The following is a 13,336-nucleotide window of genomic DNA, read 5'->3' as shown; positions in this document are numbered from 1 at the left end:
TTTTAGACCAGACATAAATAAAAAAACAAGATGTGATTATAAAATAGTAAAATGGATTTTCTTATGTGGTTCATAAACTGCCTCTTGAGACCATCACCATGCTTGTTAAAAATCTAGTTTCATAACTTCACAGCCTGATTTTATAAATATCTTTGTCTGAACCATGGGATACATAAGAAACTAGGAATCATGGGTATAAATGAAAATGTACAAATCTAACTGCTATTAGAATTGTTGGGGACTTTTGTTTGTTTTTGAACCATTTTCCCATTTCTTAAAGTAAAAAGAAAAATTAGAAGGATTTATTTTTATGTTGTTTGTTCATTATTATTTGAAGCAAATTACTAATATACTGGAGCCCCAGGTTGGTTGCTTGCTCTTTCAACTCAGCTGCATGCCCAGTCTGACTCTGTATCACTAGCCTTTCCCCCACTGCATCCTGTATGCCTATCCCTACCTCTATTAGACTTCATTCTGTACCTAGTCACCTTTTTGGTTTAATTAGTTAGCATAAACTGAGAGCTAAATAAAATTAGGGATCATCCAAGGGAATCTCAATCAAGCTGAGCGGGAAAAGATAGAGAAGAAAGGAGAGGAGAGAATCTCTTAAATGGAGAGTCTCATCACAGTAGGGTGGAAATACTATTCTAAGTCTCTTTGTTCTTCAGAAAGGCTTATCTTTTGCAAATTTCACAAGGATCAATAGCCAGATAATTCACCCAGACTCTAAGCTGTCCAAATGCCATTCATGCCTATTCCCTACTAATTTTATCAATGTGCAGCCAGTTTGACTTAGAGAAAAAGTCTGCATTTTCATCCTAGAAACATGGAGACATCACTAAGTAGATGAGATGAAAATAACTTCCCTTTAAATTAAAAAGTATTCATATTAGATTTTAAAATTTTTTGTTTAAATGGTTTTTATTAAGATTTAAGATAATGGGACTTCCGGGTAATCATGGCTGCAATCTAGATGCCACATGCTTCCTATCCCCGGCACCGAATGAAATAGACTACATCAAAGGAGCATAAAAATCACCTTTGGAGGAACAGAAGGACTCCCCACTACTCCCCAGTACACCACAGAGGCGAAGGTACGTGGGGTTTGAACATTTCCACACTATAATAAGAAGGAGGAAAACCTTGCACAAAAACGTGAACTAAGCCACCCTTTCCCCCCCTCCACCTCCCCATCAAACCAGAGTGAGCCACCGGAGCACTCACTGGGACAGCGAGTGAGTGGCGAATGTCTCTGTCTGGGGGGAAAACTCCAGGGTCCTTGGGATCTGGGGAGTGCCAGGAAAAAACGTCTCAGGGCGGTTTCACGGGAGAATCCTGCACTGAGCACAGGGGGCCTAGGGATCTGTATTCGGGGTGGTTGCGCTGAGCATCTGGGTGGAGGTAAACACCTGGGCAGTTTGGCTGTGATCAGGGTCCCAGCACTCTAAGAAACCTCGGAGGCTGGGAAGAACTAGTCTGAGGCAACCTAAATTCACAGAAAACCCACCCATATCACCGAGACCCCAGACCAAAAAGGAAAGGGGAATAAAACCACCAAAGGGATGGCTCACATGGCCCAAAATCAAGCCTCCAGGAAGAAAGGGAAAAAGGTGACTATTGAAAACTTTTATGGTGGAAATACCCAAGGAAAAGAAGAGAATGAGGAGGAAATCCCCCCCCCCAAAAAAAAATCAGAACATGCTCCCAAAATGGAAACTATCAACAAGCTCTGGAAGATTTCAAAATGGAACTTATCCAAAAGATGGAAACCTAGAAAGAAAAATGGGAGAAAGAGATCAGCAGTCTGACAGATAAGACTGCTCAATTGGAAAAAGAGCTAGAAGCATCCAATAGAAGGGCAGACAAAACTGAAAAGCAAAACCAGTCCCTAACGACCAGAATTAAGCAACTCGAAGAAAGTGAGATCATAAAAAAGCAAGAATCAATAAAGCAAAGCCAAAAAATTAATGAATTAGAAGAAAATATAAAATAGCTCACTGAGAAGGTCACAGACTTGGAAAACCAAGGAAGAAGAGACACCCTCCGAATTATTGGTCTCCCAGAAAAACCAGAGATAAACAATAAACTCGATGTTATCCTACAGGAGATTATAAAAGAAAATTGCCCACACGTTCTGGAACAAGGGGGCAAAATAGAAATAGAAAGGGTTCATAGAACACCCTCTATACTAAATCCCCAAAAGACAACCCCTAGGAATGTAATTGCCAAATTCAAGAGCTTCCCAGAAAAGGAGAAAATCCTACAAGAAGCCAAGAAGAGGAGCTTCAGATATAAGGGGGCTCCCATAAGGATCACACATGACTTAGCGGCTAACACAATAAGAGACCTCAAAGCATGGAACACGATATTTAGAAAGGCAAGAGAGCTGGGTCTCCAACCAAGAATCAACTACCCAGCAAGACTGACTATATACTTCCAGGGGAAAGTATGGGCATTCAACAAAATAGAAGATTTCCAAGCATTTGCTAAGAAAAGACCAGAACTTAGTGGAAATTTTGATATCCAAGCACAGAAAGCAAGAGAAACATGAAAAGGTAAATATGAAAGAAAGGGAAAAGGAGATAAATCTTATCTTTTTCTTTAAGTCAAACTCTCTTCTATAAGGACTACATTTACATCAAATTATATATATTAATATGTGGGGAAAATGTTTTGTGTAACTCTCAAAAATTGTATGCATCATAAGAGTAGTTAGAAGAAACATGCATAGGGGAAGATTGGGGCATTAAGAAGATTTGGGGAAAGTTGGGGCAAAGAAAGGAAAAGGGAGGGGGGGAACTGTCGATAACACTAAGATTTACTTCAAGAAATAGGGGGGGGGGGACTTAATAGAATAATTTTTCCCATATAAAGATACACATGGGAAGGGGAGGGGAAGAACTCTCATATGAGAAGGAGAGGAAGAGAGTGTGAAGTGGAATTACTTAAACCTTACTCTCAGTGAAATCAAATCTGAGAGGGAAGAACATCTAGATACAGTGGGATCCTGAATTCTATCTTATCCAATAGGGCAAGAAAGAAAGGAAAATTAAGGAGGGGGAGGGGTAGGGAGTATAAAAAGGGAGGGAAGGAGAGGGGGGGAGGGGGAGGGAGCATAAAAATGGAGGGGCTAGAAAGGGAAGCATCTCAAGGGAGGGGATTAGGGGGATTGACCTAAAGTAAATGACTGGTTCAAAAGGAGATAGCTAAAGAAGAAAGGTCAGAACTAGGGGAAGATATCAAAATGCCAGTGAATCCACAAATGACAATCATAACTTTGAACGTGAATGGGATGAACTCACCCATAAAACGTAGACAAATAGCAGATTGGATTAGAACCCAAAACCCTACCATTTGTTGTCTTCAAGAAACACATATGAGGCTGGTTGACACTCACAAGGTTGGAATTAAAGGTTGGAGTAAGACCTTTTGGGCCTCAACTGATAGAAAGAAGGCAGGAGTTGCAATCATGATATCTAACAAAGCCAAAGCAAAAATAGACCTGATCAAAAGGGATAGGGAAGGTAAATATATTCTGTTAAAAGGGAGTTTAGACAATGAGGAAATATCACTAATCAACATGTATGCACCAAATGGTATAGCATCCAAATTTTTAATAGAGAAACTAGGAGAATTGAAGGAGGAAATAGACAGTAAAACCATATTAGTGGGAGACTTGAACCAACCACTATCAAATTTAGATAAGTCAAACCAAAAAATAAACAAGAAAGAGGTAAAAGAGGTGAATGAAATCTTAGAAAAATTAGAGTTAATAGACATATGGAGAAAAATAAATAGGGACAAAAAGGAATACACCTTCTTTTCAGCACCACATGGCACATTCACAAAAATAGATCATACACTAGTTCACAGAAACATGGCACTCAAATGCAGAAAAGCAGAAATAATAACTGCAGCCTTTTCAGATCACAAGGCAATAAAAATATTGATCGGTAAGAGTACATGGAGAGCCAAATCAAAAATTAATTGGAAATTAAATAATATGATACTCAAAAATCAGGTAGTTAGAGAAGAAATCATAGAAACAATTAATAATTTCATTGAGGATAATGACAATGGCGAGACATCCTTTCAAACCTTATGGGATGCAGCCAAGGCAGTACTTAGAGGAAAATTCATATCCCTGAGTGCATATATTAACAAATTAGGGAGGACAGAGATCAAGGAATTGGAAACGCAAATCAAAAAACTTGAGAAAGAACAAATTAAAACCCCCCAGAAGAAAACCAAACTAGAGATCCTAAAAATTAAGGGAGAAATTAATAAAATCGAAAGTGATAGAACTATTGAGCTAATAAACAAGACTATAAACTGGTATTTTGAAAAAACAGACAAAATAGACAAAGTACTGGTCAATCTAATTAAAAAAAGGTAAGAAGAAAGGCAAATTAAGAGCATCAAGGATGAAAAGGGGATCTCACCTCCAATTAAGAGGAATTTAAGGCAATCATTAAAAACTACTTTGCCCAACTATATGGCAATAAATATACCAACCTAGGTGATATGGATGAACATTTACAAAAATATAAATTGTCTAGACTAACAGAAGAAGAAAAAGATTTCTTAAATAATCCCATATCAGAAGAAGAAATCCAACAGGCCATCAAAGAACTTCCTAAGAAAAAATCTCCAGGGCCTGATGGACTCACCAGTGAATTCTATCAAACATTCAAAGAACAGCTAACTCCAATACTATACAAACTATTTGACATAATAAGCAAAGAGGGAGTTCTACAAAACTCCTTTTATGACACAAACATGGTACTAATTCCAAAGCCAGGCAGGACAAAAACAGAGAAAGAAAATTATAGACCAATCTCCCTAATGAATATAGATGCAAAAATCTTAAATAGGATACTAGCAAAAAGACTCCAGCAACTGATCAGAAGGGTCATCCACCATGATCAAGTAGGATTTATACCAGGGATGCAGGGCTGGTTCAGTATTAGGAAAACTATCCACATAATTGACCACATCAACAAGCAAACCAACAAGAACCACATGATTATCTCAATAGATGCAGAAAAAGCCTTTGATAAAATACAACACCCATTCCTACTAAAAAACACTAGAAAGCATAGGAATAGAAGGGTTGTTCCTAAAAATAATAAACAGTATATATCTAAAACCATCAACTAATATCATCTGCAATGGGGATAAACTAAATCCATTCCCATTAAGATCAGGAGTGAAACAAGGATGCCCATTATCACCTCTATTATTTGACATTGTACTAGAAACACTAGCAGTAGTAATTAGAGAAGAAAAAGAAATTGAAGGCATTAAAATAGGCAAGGAGGAGACCAAATTTTTGCTCTTTGCAGATGACATGATGGTCTACTTAAAGAATCCTAGAGATTCAACCAAAAAGCTAATCGAAATAATCAACAACTTTAGCAAAGTTGCAGGATACAAAATAAACCCACTGAAGTCATCAGCATTTCTATATAATTCCAACACAGCTCAGCAGCAAAAAGAGAAATCCCATTCAAAATTACCTTAGACAAAATAAAATACTTAGGAATCTATCTCCCAAGACAAACATAGGAACTATATGAACACAACTACAAAACACTTTCCACACAACTAAAACTAGACTTGAACAATTGGAAGAACATTAACTGCTCATGGGTAGGACGAGCCAATATAATAAAAATGACCATCCTACCCAAACTCATCTATCTATTTAGTGCCATACCCATGGAACTTCCAAAATATTTTTTAACTGATTTAGAAAAAACCATAACAAAGTTCATTTGGAAGAACAAAAGATCAAGGATATCCAGGGAAATAATGAAAAAATATACAAAGGAGGGGGGCCTTGCAATTCCAGATCTCAGACTATATTATAAAGCAGCAGTCATCAAAACAATTTGGTACTGGCTAAGAGACAGAAAGGAGGATCAGTGGAATAGACTGGGGGCAAACGACCTCAGCAAGACAGTATATGATAAACCCAAAGATCCGAGCTTTTGGGACAAAAATCCACTATTTCATAAAATCTGCTGGGAAAATTGGAGGACAGTGTGGGAAAGATTAGGTTCAGATCAACACCTCACACCCCACACCAAGATAAATTCAAAATGGGTGAATGACTTGAACATAAAGAAGGAAACTATAAGAAAATTAGGCGAACACAGAATAGCATACATATCAGACCTTTGGGAAGGGAAAGACTTAAAAACCAAGCAAGACTTAGAAAGAGTTACAAAATGCAAAATAAATAATCTGGAATACATCAAATTAAAAAGTTTTTGTACAAACAAAACCAATGTAACCAAAATCAGAAGGGTAGCAACAAATTGGGAAACAATCTTCATAAAAACCTCTGGCAAAGGTTTTGTTTTTCAAATTTACAAAGAACTAAATCAATTGTACAAAAAAATCAAGCCATTCTCCAATTGATAAATGGGCAAGGGACATGAACAGGCAGTTCTCAACCAAAGAAATCAAAACTATTAATAAGCACATGAAAAAGTGCTCTACATCTCTTATAATCAGAGAGATGCAAATCAAAACAACTCTGAAGTATCACCTCACACCTAGCAGATTGGCTAACATGACAGCTATGGAAAGTAATGAATGCTGGAGGGGATGTGGCAAAGTGGGGACACTAATTCATTGCTGGTGGAGTTGTGAATTGATCCAGCCATTCTGGAGGGCAATTTGGAACTATGCCCAAAGGGTGATAAAAGACTGTCTGCACTTTGATCCAGCTATAGCACTGCTGGGTTTGTACCCCAAAGAGATAATAAGGAAAAAGACTTGTACAAGAATATTCATAGCTGCACTCTTTGTGGTGGCCAAAAATTGGAAAACGAGGGGATGCCCTTCAATTGGAGAATGGCTGAACAATTGTGGTATATGTTGGTGATGGAATACTATTGTGCTAAAAGGAATAATAAAGTAGAGGAATTCCATGGAGACTGGAACAACCTCCAGGAAGTGATGCAGAGCGAAAGGAGCAGAACCAGGAAAACATTGTACACAGAGACTGATACATTGTGGTACAATCGAAGGTGATGGACTTCTCCATTAGTGGCAATGCAATGTCCCTGAACAATCTACAGGGATCTAAAAAATGCTATCCACAAGCAGAGGATAAACTGTGGGAGTAAAAACTCCGATGAAAAGCAACTGCTTGACTACAGGGGTGGAGGGGATATGACTGAGGAGAGACTCTAAATGAACACTCTAATGCAAATACCAACAACAGGGAAATGGGTTCGAGTCAAGAACACATGTGAGAACCAGTGGAATCGTGGGTCGACTATGGGAGAGGGAAAGGTGGTTGGAGGGGCGGCGGAGAGGAAAAGAAAATGATCTTTGTTTCCAGTGAATAATGTTTGGAAATGAGCAAATAAAATAATGTTTAAAATTAAAAAAAAAAAAGAAAAAAAAGATTTAAGATAATGTTATAGAATGGGAATTATAGTTTCTTATTATAGTCAATCAGAAAGAAGTTCCAACATATACTAATATTCAAACTGCATGTTTTTGAGGTAGTAAAGAGCCAAAATCAAAGCGAGTGGCCAGCAACTGAGAGATGGACAAAATGAGTGGCCAGCTATTGGGAAATGGAGGTACAAATTATATGCAGTAGGAGTCGGATTTCCTTGTTTCCCCCCCCCCCCCACAAAAAGGTTCTTTTTTTTTCCTAAAAGGCAACAAAATTGTCACTGGGACACATAAGTTTAATACTATTAATATTTCTTGTCTGGACAACCAACAAAACCATAAATCAAGCCCTGATTTATAGGGATTGTGAATTTCTAAAGTATAAATGTTCACACTGAAAATTTAACAATTAGTTCTCAGAAACTGTTTAGAGTGACTCTTAACACATAACTACTCTAGAGTCTGAAGACCTGAGTTCATATATTGCCTCTGATGATTTCTATATGACCCTTGGAAAGTCACTTAATTTCTTTGGACCTCAGTTCCCAACTTTTTAGTCCCAACTTTCATTGTTTAATTTCTATTTTTAAAGGTAGCCAATTAAAAACATCATTTCAAAATTTTATATTTTAAAAATATAAGATGTCCAACATTAAGATACCTGTTCCTTATTCAAAAAATATACTAACATTTTTGTAAGATCATAGAACCAATTCATTGTCACACCATAGGTGACAAATATGAAATAAATAAATATAAAGAGGAGCACTGTGGACTGGTCTATGTTAGAATATTAGTTCAGTCTGGCATTGATATTTCATACTTAATATTAGCTATGACAATCTGTAATGCATAAGATCACATTCTAGTAATTAATACACAGGGTTGGGGGCAGCTGGGTAGCTCAGTGGATTGAGAGTCAGGTCTAGAGATGGGAGGTCTTAGGTTCAAATCTGACCTCATATACTTCCTAACTGTGAGACCCTGGGCAAGTCACTTAACCCCCATTGCCCAGGCCTTATCACTCTTCTGCCTTAGAACCAAATATGCACTATTGATTCTAAGGTGGAAGATAAGAGTTTTTTAAAAAATACACAGGGTTGCCTGAGTCCTCATCAGATTCACCAAAGATACTACACGGATGACCTGGGGAATCCTAGCTCAACCAAGATGGAAGAGCTTCCTTTATACCACTTACATTCACTGATGACTTCCAGGGAAGGTAAGAAGTATTCATCACAGACGATAGATATGGCCATGAACATGTAAAGGATTATTAGAAAATAAATTATAATTCCTCCATCTGTTTGTTCCTGTTTAGTAAAAAATCCTTCAGGAAACTCCGATGATGGAGCAAAGATACATTGGGTGTTGTTTTCTAAGAGAGGAAAAACAAAAAGACAAAATGGCATAATAAACACACTGTTCATGAGTTTATGAAAAGATATTTTGAACCTTTAAAAGAGATTTTTGCTGAAAGTAAGTGGTACTAGGTTATAATTTTGACACTGTAAGTGAAAATACTGCATTTTATTGGTTGTGCTTACATATGATACATTGTTTATGTTATGTTTAATATTATTTTAGTTTCTAGTTTTTTTCTAGAGACAGCTAGGTAATATCATGTGTTCAGAGAACTAACTTTGGAGTCAGGAAGATCTGAATTCAAATCTAGCCTCAAGCTAGTTCTGTGAAACCCAATGAGTTACTTAACCTCTCTCAAGAGGTAAAATGGGAATAATATTGGCACCTAGCTCCTAGGGTTGTTGTTGGGGTCAAATGAAATGAATAGTATATGTAAATCACTTTGTAATCCCTAAAGTGCTATATAAATGCATTTTAATTATGTAATTGCTATTATGATAATGATTTTAGAAAAGAAACCTTTGATATCATTTATAAACGGAACCCTTAAGTTGGGAAGCTCCATCTCTTAATGCAGATCTGCAAACTCCTCTGCACAGCTTCTATTTTCAGAAAGTTTCCTGCAGGCACTTAGATCCCCAAACAGTCAGAAAACATTTTTAAGCCACTACTATGTGCCAGGCACTATGCTAAGAATTGGAGATAGAAATATTGGGGGGGGGGGGTTGCTGCCCTCAAGAAGCCTACAGTCTAATGGGAGAAGACAAGACACAAAGGTCAAATGACTTTCCTAAGGTCCTACAACCAGTATAAACCCAAATCCTCCTGATTAAAGCCAGTCATTTCTCTCTTTACCATATCATGCCAACTCTTAATATTTATCCTAAATGTATTAACCTAATTGTTCATGTATGATGAATATGAATAATGAGGAGGAGGAGTTTCATAATGGATAAAGAATTAGTCTCAGAGTCAGGAAAACCTGATTTCAAGACCTGCCTCTGGATATTCACTGGCTCTAGAACCTCTGGAGAATCTTTAAAGCTATCAAAGTGGCAAAAAGTTGCCAATCCACAGCAGTAGGAATAACCTCACTGGGAGTTTTCTTACACTAATGAAATCATAGATTTGAGCAAAGTAACACCACCACAACCACCACCAATGACAATAATAATAATAATTATTATTACTCTGTGTTATATAAATATATAATGGTTATGTATATTTTACATAATTATATAATCACCACATATTAGATAAATAGATAATGATTATGTAAAAGAAAATATCACAGATCTGAAGTTTATAAAATACATTATGCAAACATGTTATGTATCTTATGAAATTATATGGAAAAGATATCATATATTACATACTATATGTGTTATATAAATATAATATTATAACTTACAAAATATTAAATATAGAATTAGATATAAAATATGTAAACATATGTTATATGCTAAATATAATTATATAATGATCATGCCTTTCATAATATATTATGTAAATATAGAGTATTAGGTATTTATATTAGATGTTGATTTTAGTTATTCACTCTATAATGATTATGGTAAATAACAATGATAGCTAACATTTGTATTCTCCTTAAGGTTGGCAAAGCTTGTCACAAATATAAGTGCTTTTCCTTCATTCATCTCATTTGATCCTCACAACAATCCTATGAGATAAACTATTATTGTTGCCATTTTACAAATGAGGTCACTGAGGCATAGAGATTTTATGTGTCTTGCCACTGGTAAAACATTCAATAAATGTAAGAAATAAGGCTCAAACTCTGGTCTTCCTAACTTGAAGTCCAGTATGGATCCCATAGGTCACCTGGCTTCCTTCCCTCTTCCCTACTCCCCTCAAATTCCAGCTCAACTAAAGCCCTGCTTTATGCAACTTCTCCACTCCCTAAATCCCAAGTGATGCTGTCTATTAGTTTATGTCACTCCCCCAGGAATAAAACTGTCTCATTATGGCTTTGTCACACTTCAGACTGGGCTCTGAGGTGACTAGACTAGTTTATCTTTCTAAAGATTCCTACCACCTAGCTCTAGAGTTAGACTTCGATTCAAATCCAGCCTGATTATGTAGTAGGCAGCATTCCTATCTTTAGCCACAATGCAGTTCTTCATCTGTAAAATGGTGGAGTTAGACTAGAGGACTCTTCTCTAGACATACATGAAGTTATGGGCATGATGTTAGAGTTGGAAATAGGCCTAGAAACCAGTTCTGCTACTTACTACCTATGTGGCAGGCTATTTCCTTTCTCCTGGTCTGTTTCCTCAGGAAACAGGATTCCTCAGGAAGGAGAGGATTGGACTCAATGACCTCTCAATTCTCTTCCAGCTCTAAATCACTGATCAAGAGTCTACATTAAAGTGGGTCCAGGAACTATGGCAGGTAATAACTCTTCCATGAAAGAAATGAATGACACAAGATGAATTAGGAGACAGGAATCACCCCTTCCATCCCCACCTCTCCACCCCTCTTTACTGCTGGTATTATATCTTAGAATCAATACAGTGGATTGGTTCCACGGTAAGAAGATCAGTGAGGGGTTAAGTGACTTGTCCAGAGCTCACATTTGAACCCAAGACCTCTGTATCTCTAGTCCTGGCTCTCAATCCCCTGAGCCATCTCAGTGGCCTACTGACCCTAAATCTAAAAGGCACATCCTTATTCCCATTTATCTGGGCCCTGTTGACACTTTACCCATTTAACTGCCAGAGTTTACAACTTGCAAAGAACTGGCCCAAACGTTTAGTCTGCAGGTGAGTGAATGGGGTGATATTTGAAGGAAAGATTCAAGGACCCAAGCCTAGACTAACCGCCCCTCTCCCCCACTTGCCCATCCATTCGTCTCCTGCGGTATCTCCGAGGCTCCATCTGGGAAGGAAGCAACACAATTTGATCTGTTTCAAGCTGTTAAAAGCCGGAACCCAAGCCCTAAAGCACGAAATGAAATGAGCCAAGCGAGAAGGCAGGGAGCTGAGAGGAGCCACGAGGACCGCGGAAGCAGCAGAGACGCCCTCTGCCTACCTGTGTCCCTGGAGAAGCGCAGGGGGGAGGCAGCCCCTCTGGGAGATAGGTGCGCGGTGGCCCAGAGAACGCCTGGAAGAACGAGCCTCCTCCAGTACCTCCGGCGGGCTCCCTGCTCCATTCTGCTGCTCCTTGGATGCTCTGAGCTGTGGGGAGAGACAAAGAAGATTAAGCTCGATCATGTGAGGCGAGGCTCCTGCCTAGTACCCTGCCCCCAGGCACAGCTCAGCCAGGCCGGCGTGGGCTTAGGGGGGCCATGCTCGCTGGCTGGCTGGCTCCATTCCCCCTCTGGTCAGGAGACTTTAGCAGAAGTAGGGGGAAAAAGTAAAGAAGTTAGAGGATTCTTTAAGCCTATGGAAGGAGGATCGTGGGCCTCGGGTGGCGTATCATGTAAAGTGGGGCAGAGCTGGGGTTTTTGAGGCTGTGGATATGGATTTGAATCCAGGCAAATACACTTACTACCTCTATTATATTAGGTAATACTTCGTCTTTTGGGGTCTCCTTTTTCTTTTCCATATGCAACAACCAGGAATCTTCCTCACTCACAGATGGCTGGCCCAGAATCCAGGAACCCTGTGGGTCTGCACAGTTATAAATCCCAAGGCCCCACGATGTGCTTCCTCTTTTTATTCTAGCTAGCCAGTGTGCATAATTAGTATAAACTGCAGGGGTTCTTTAACCTAAGGTCCATGAACTTAAAAACACTTTTGTTATAACTGAATTTCAGTATCATCGGGCTCCTTTGTAATCCATGGGTTTTTTAAAAAAAATGTGTTTAAAAACATTATTCTGAAAAAAGTTCCATAGGTCTCATCAGACTGCCAAAGGGCTCCAGGAAACAAAAAAAGAATAAGAACCTGTGCTTCAAAGCAAGGGAATTTAATGAAATAGCATAGTAATAAAAGAAGTAACAAAGCATTTCTTCCCGGAAGCCTGGGGCCAAAGAGCTACAAACACAGGTATCATCAAGTGAGAAGAATGGAGCCCTTATGGAAAAGCAGATAGAAAGAAGTACACTGTAAGGGAATGTATGTGTGTGTGGGGGGGGGGAGGGGGGGTCACATACATGGAAAGGCACACACACACAGAGATCATATATGGATGGATAAGTCACACATAGAGAGGCAACTCACTTCCAGCACTGCAAGACTAATGAAGTCCTTTGGTGGTGCCATCATGCTCCCTGCTCCCTGTTGGTCTCAAATGGCATTCAGTCTCCCTGCTTACTGCCCACTAATCTCACAGGTATGTTATCTCTGTTGAGTGTGGTTGGAGGGACCACATACAATCTCTTTTGGCCATTGTTCCCAGTTGGTCTTTCATGAGTGCTGTTTGGCAGGGTTCCAATGAGCTCATGGTGGCTAGGAGATGCGGGGCTACTAATTTTGATGTTGGGGAACCTCATACTGAGTTATCCAGGGGATAAGTGAACTCTATTATTGTTGAAAGGCCTTTGGCTTTATTCTGTTTAGAAAAGCAAAGTCTTAAAACATCATCAGAT

General features: G+C 38.6%; 1 protein-coding gene across 1 annotated transcript in view; it reads right to left on the bottom strand.

The window, feature by feature from the left end:
- SLC24A5 (solute carrier family 24 member 5) overlaps nucleotides 1–11,982 on the bottom strand; it is a 35,161-nt gene extending 23,179 nt beyond the window's left edge. The window contains exons 1-2 of the mRNA XM_007479912.3: nucleotides 11,836–11,982; nucleotides 8,618–8,797 (exon numbers count right to left, since the gene is read on the bottom strand). Of these exons, the coding sequence (XP_007479974.2) occupies nucleotides 8,618–8,797; nucleotides 11,836–11,956 (301 nt within the window). The 5' untranslated portion in view covers nucleotides 11,957–11,982. The remainder of the gene's footprint in view (nucleotides 1–8,617; nucleotides 8,798–11,835) is intronic.
- Between the last annotated feature and the right edge of the window lie 1,354 nt (nucleotides 11,983–13,336).

This window comes from Monodelphis domestica, chromosome 1 (genome assembly GCF_027887165.1).
Source record: "Monodelphis domestica isolate mMonDom1 chromosome 1, mMonDom1.pri, whole genome shotgun sequence".
Classification (NCBI taxonomy): domain Eukaryota; kingdom Metazoa; phylum Chordata; class Mammalia; order Didelphimorphia; family Didelphidae; genus Monodelphis; species Monodelphis domestica.
The sequence above is the reverse complement of the archived record's forward strand: the minus strand, read 5'-3'. Positions and strand labels throughout refer to the sequence as shown.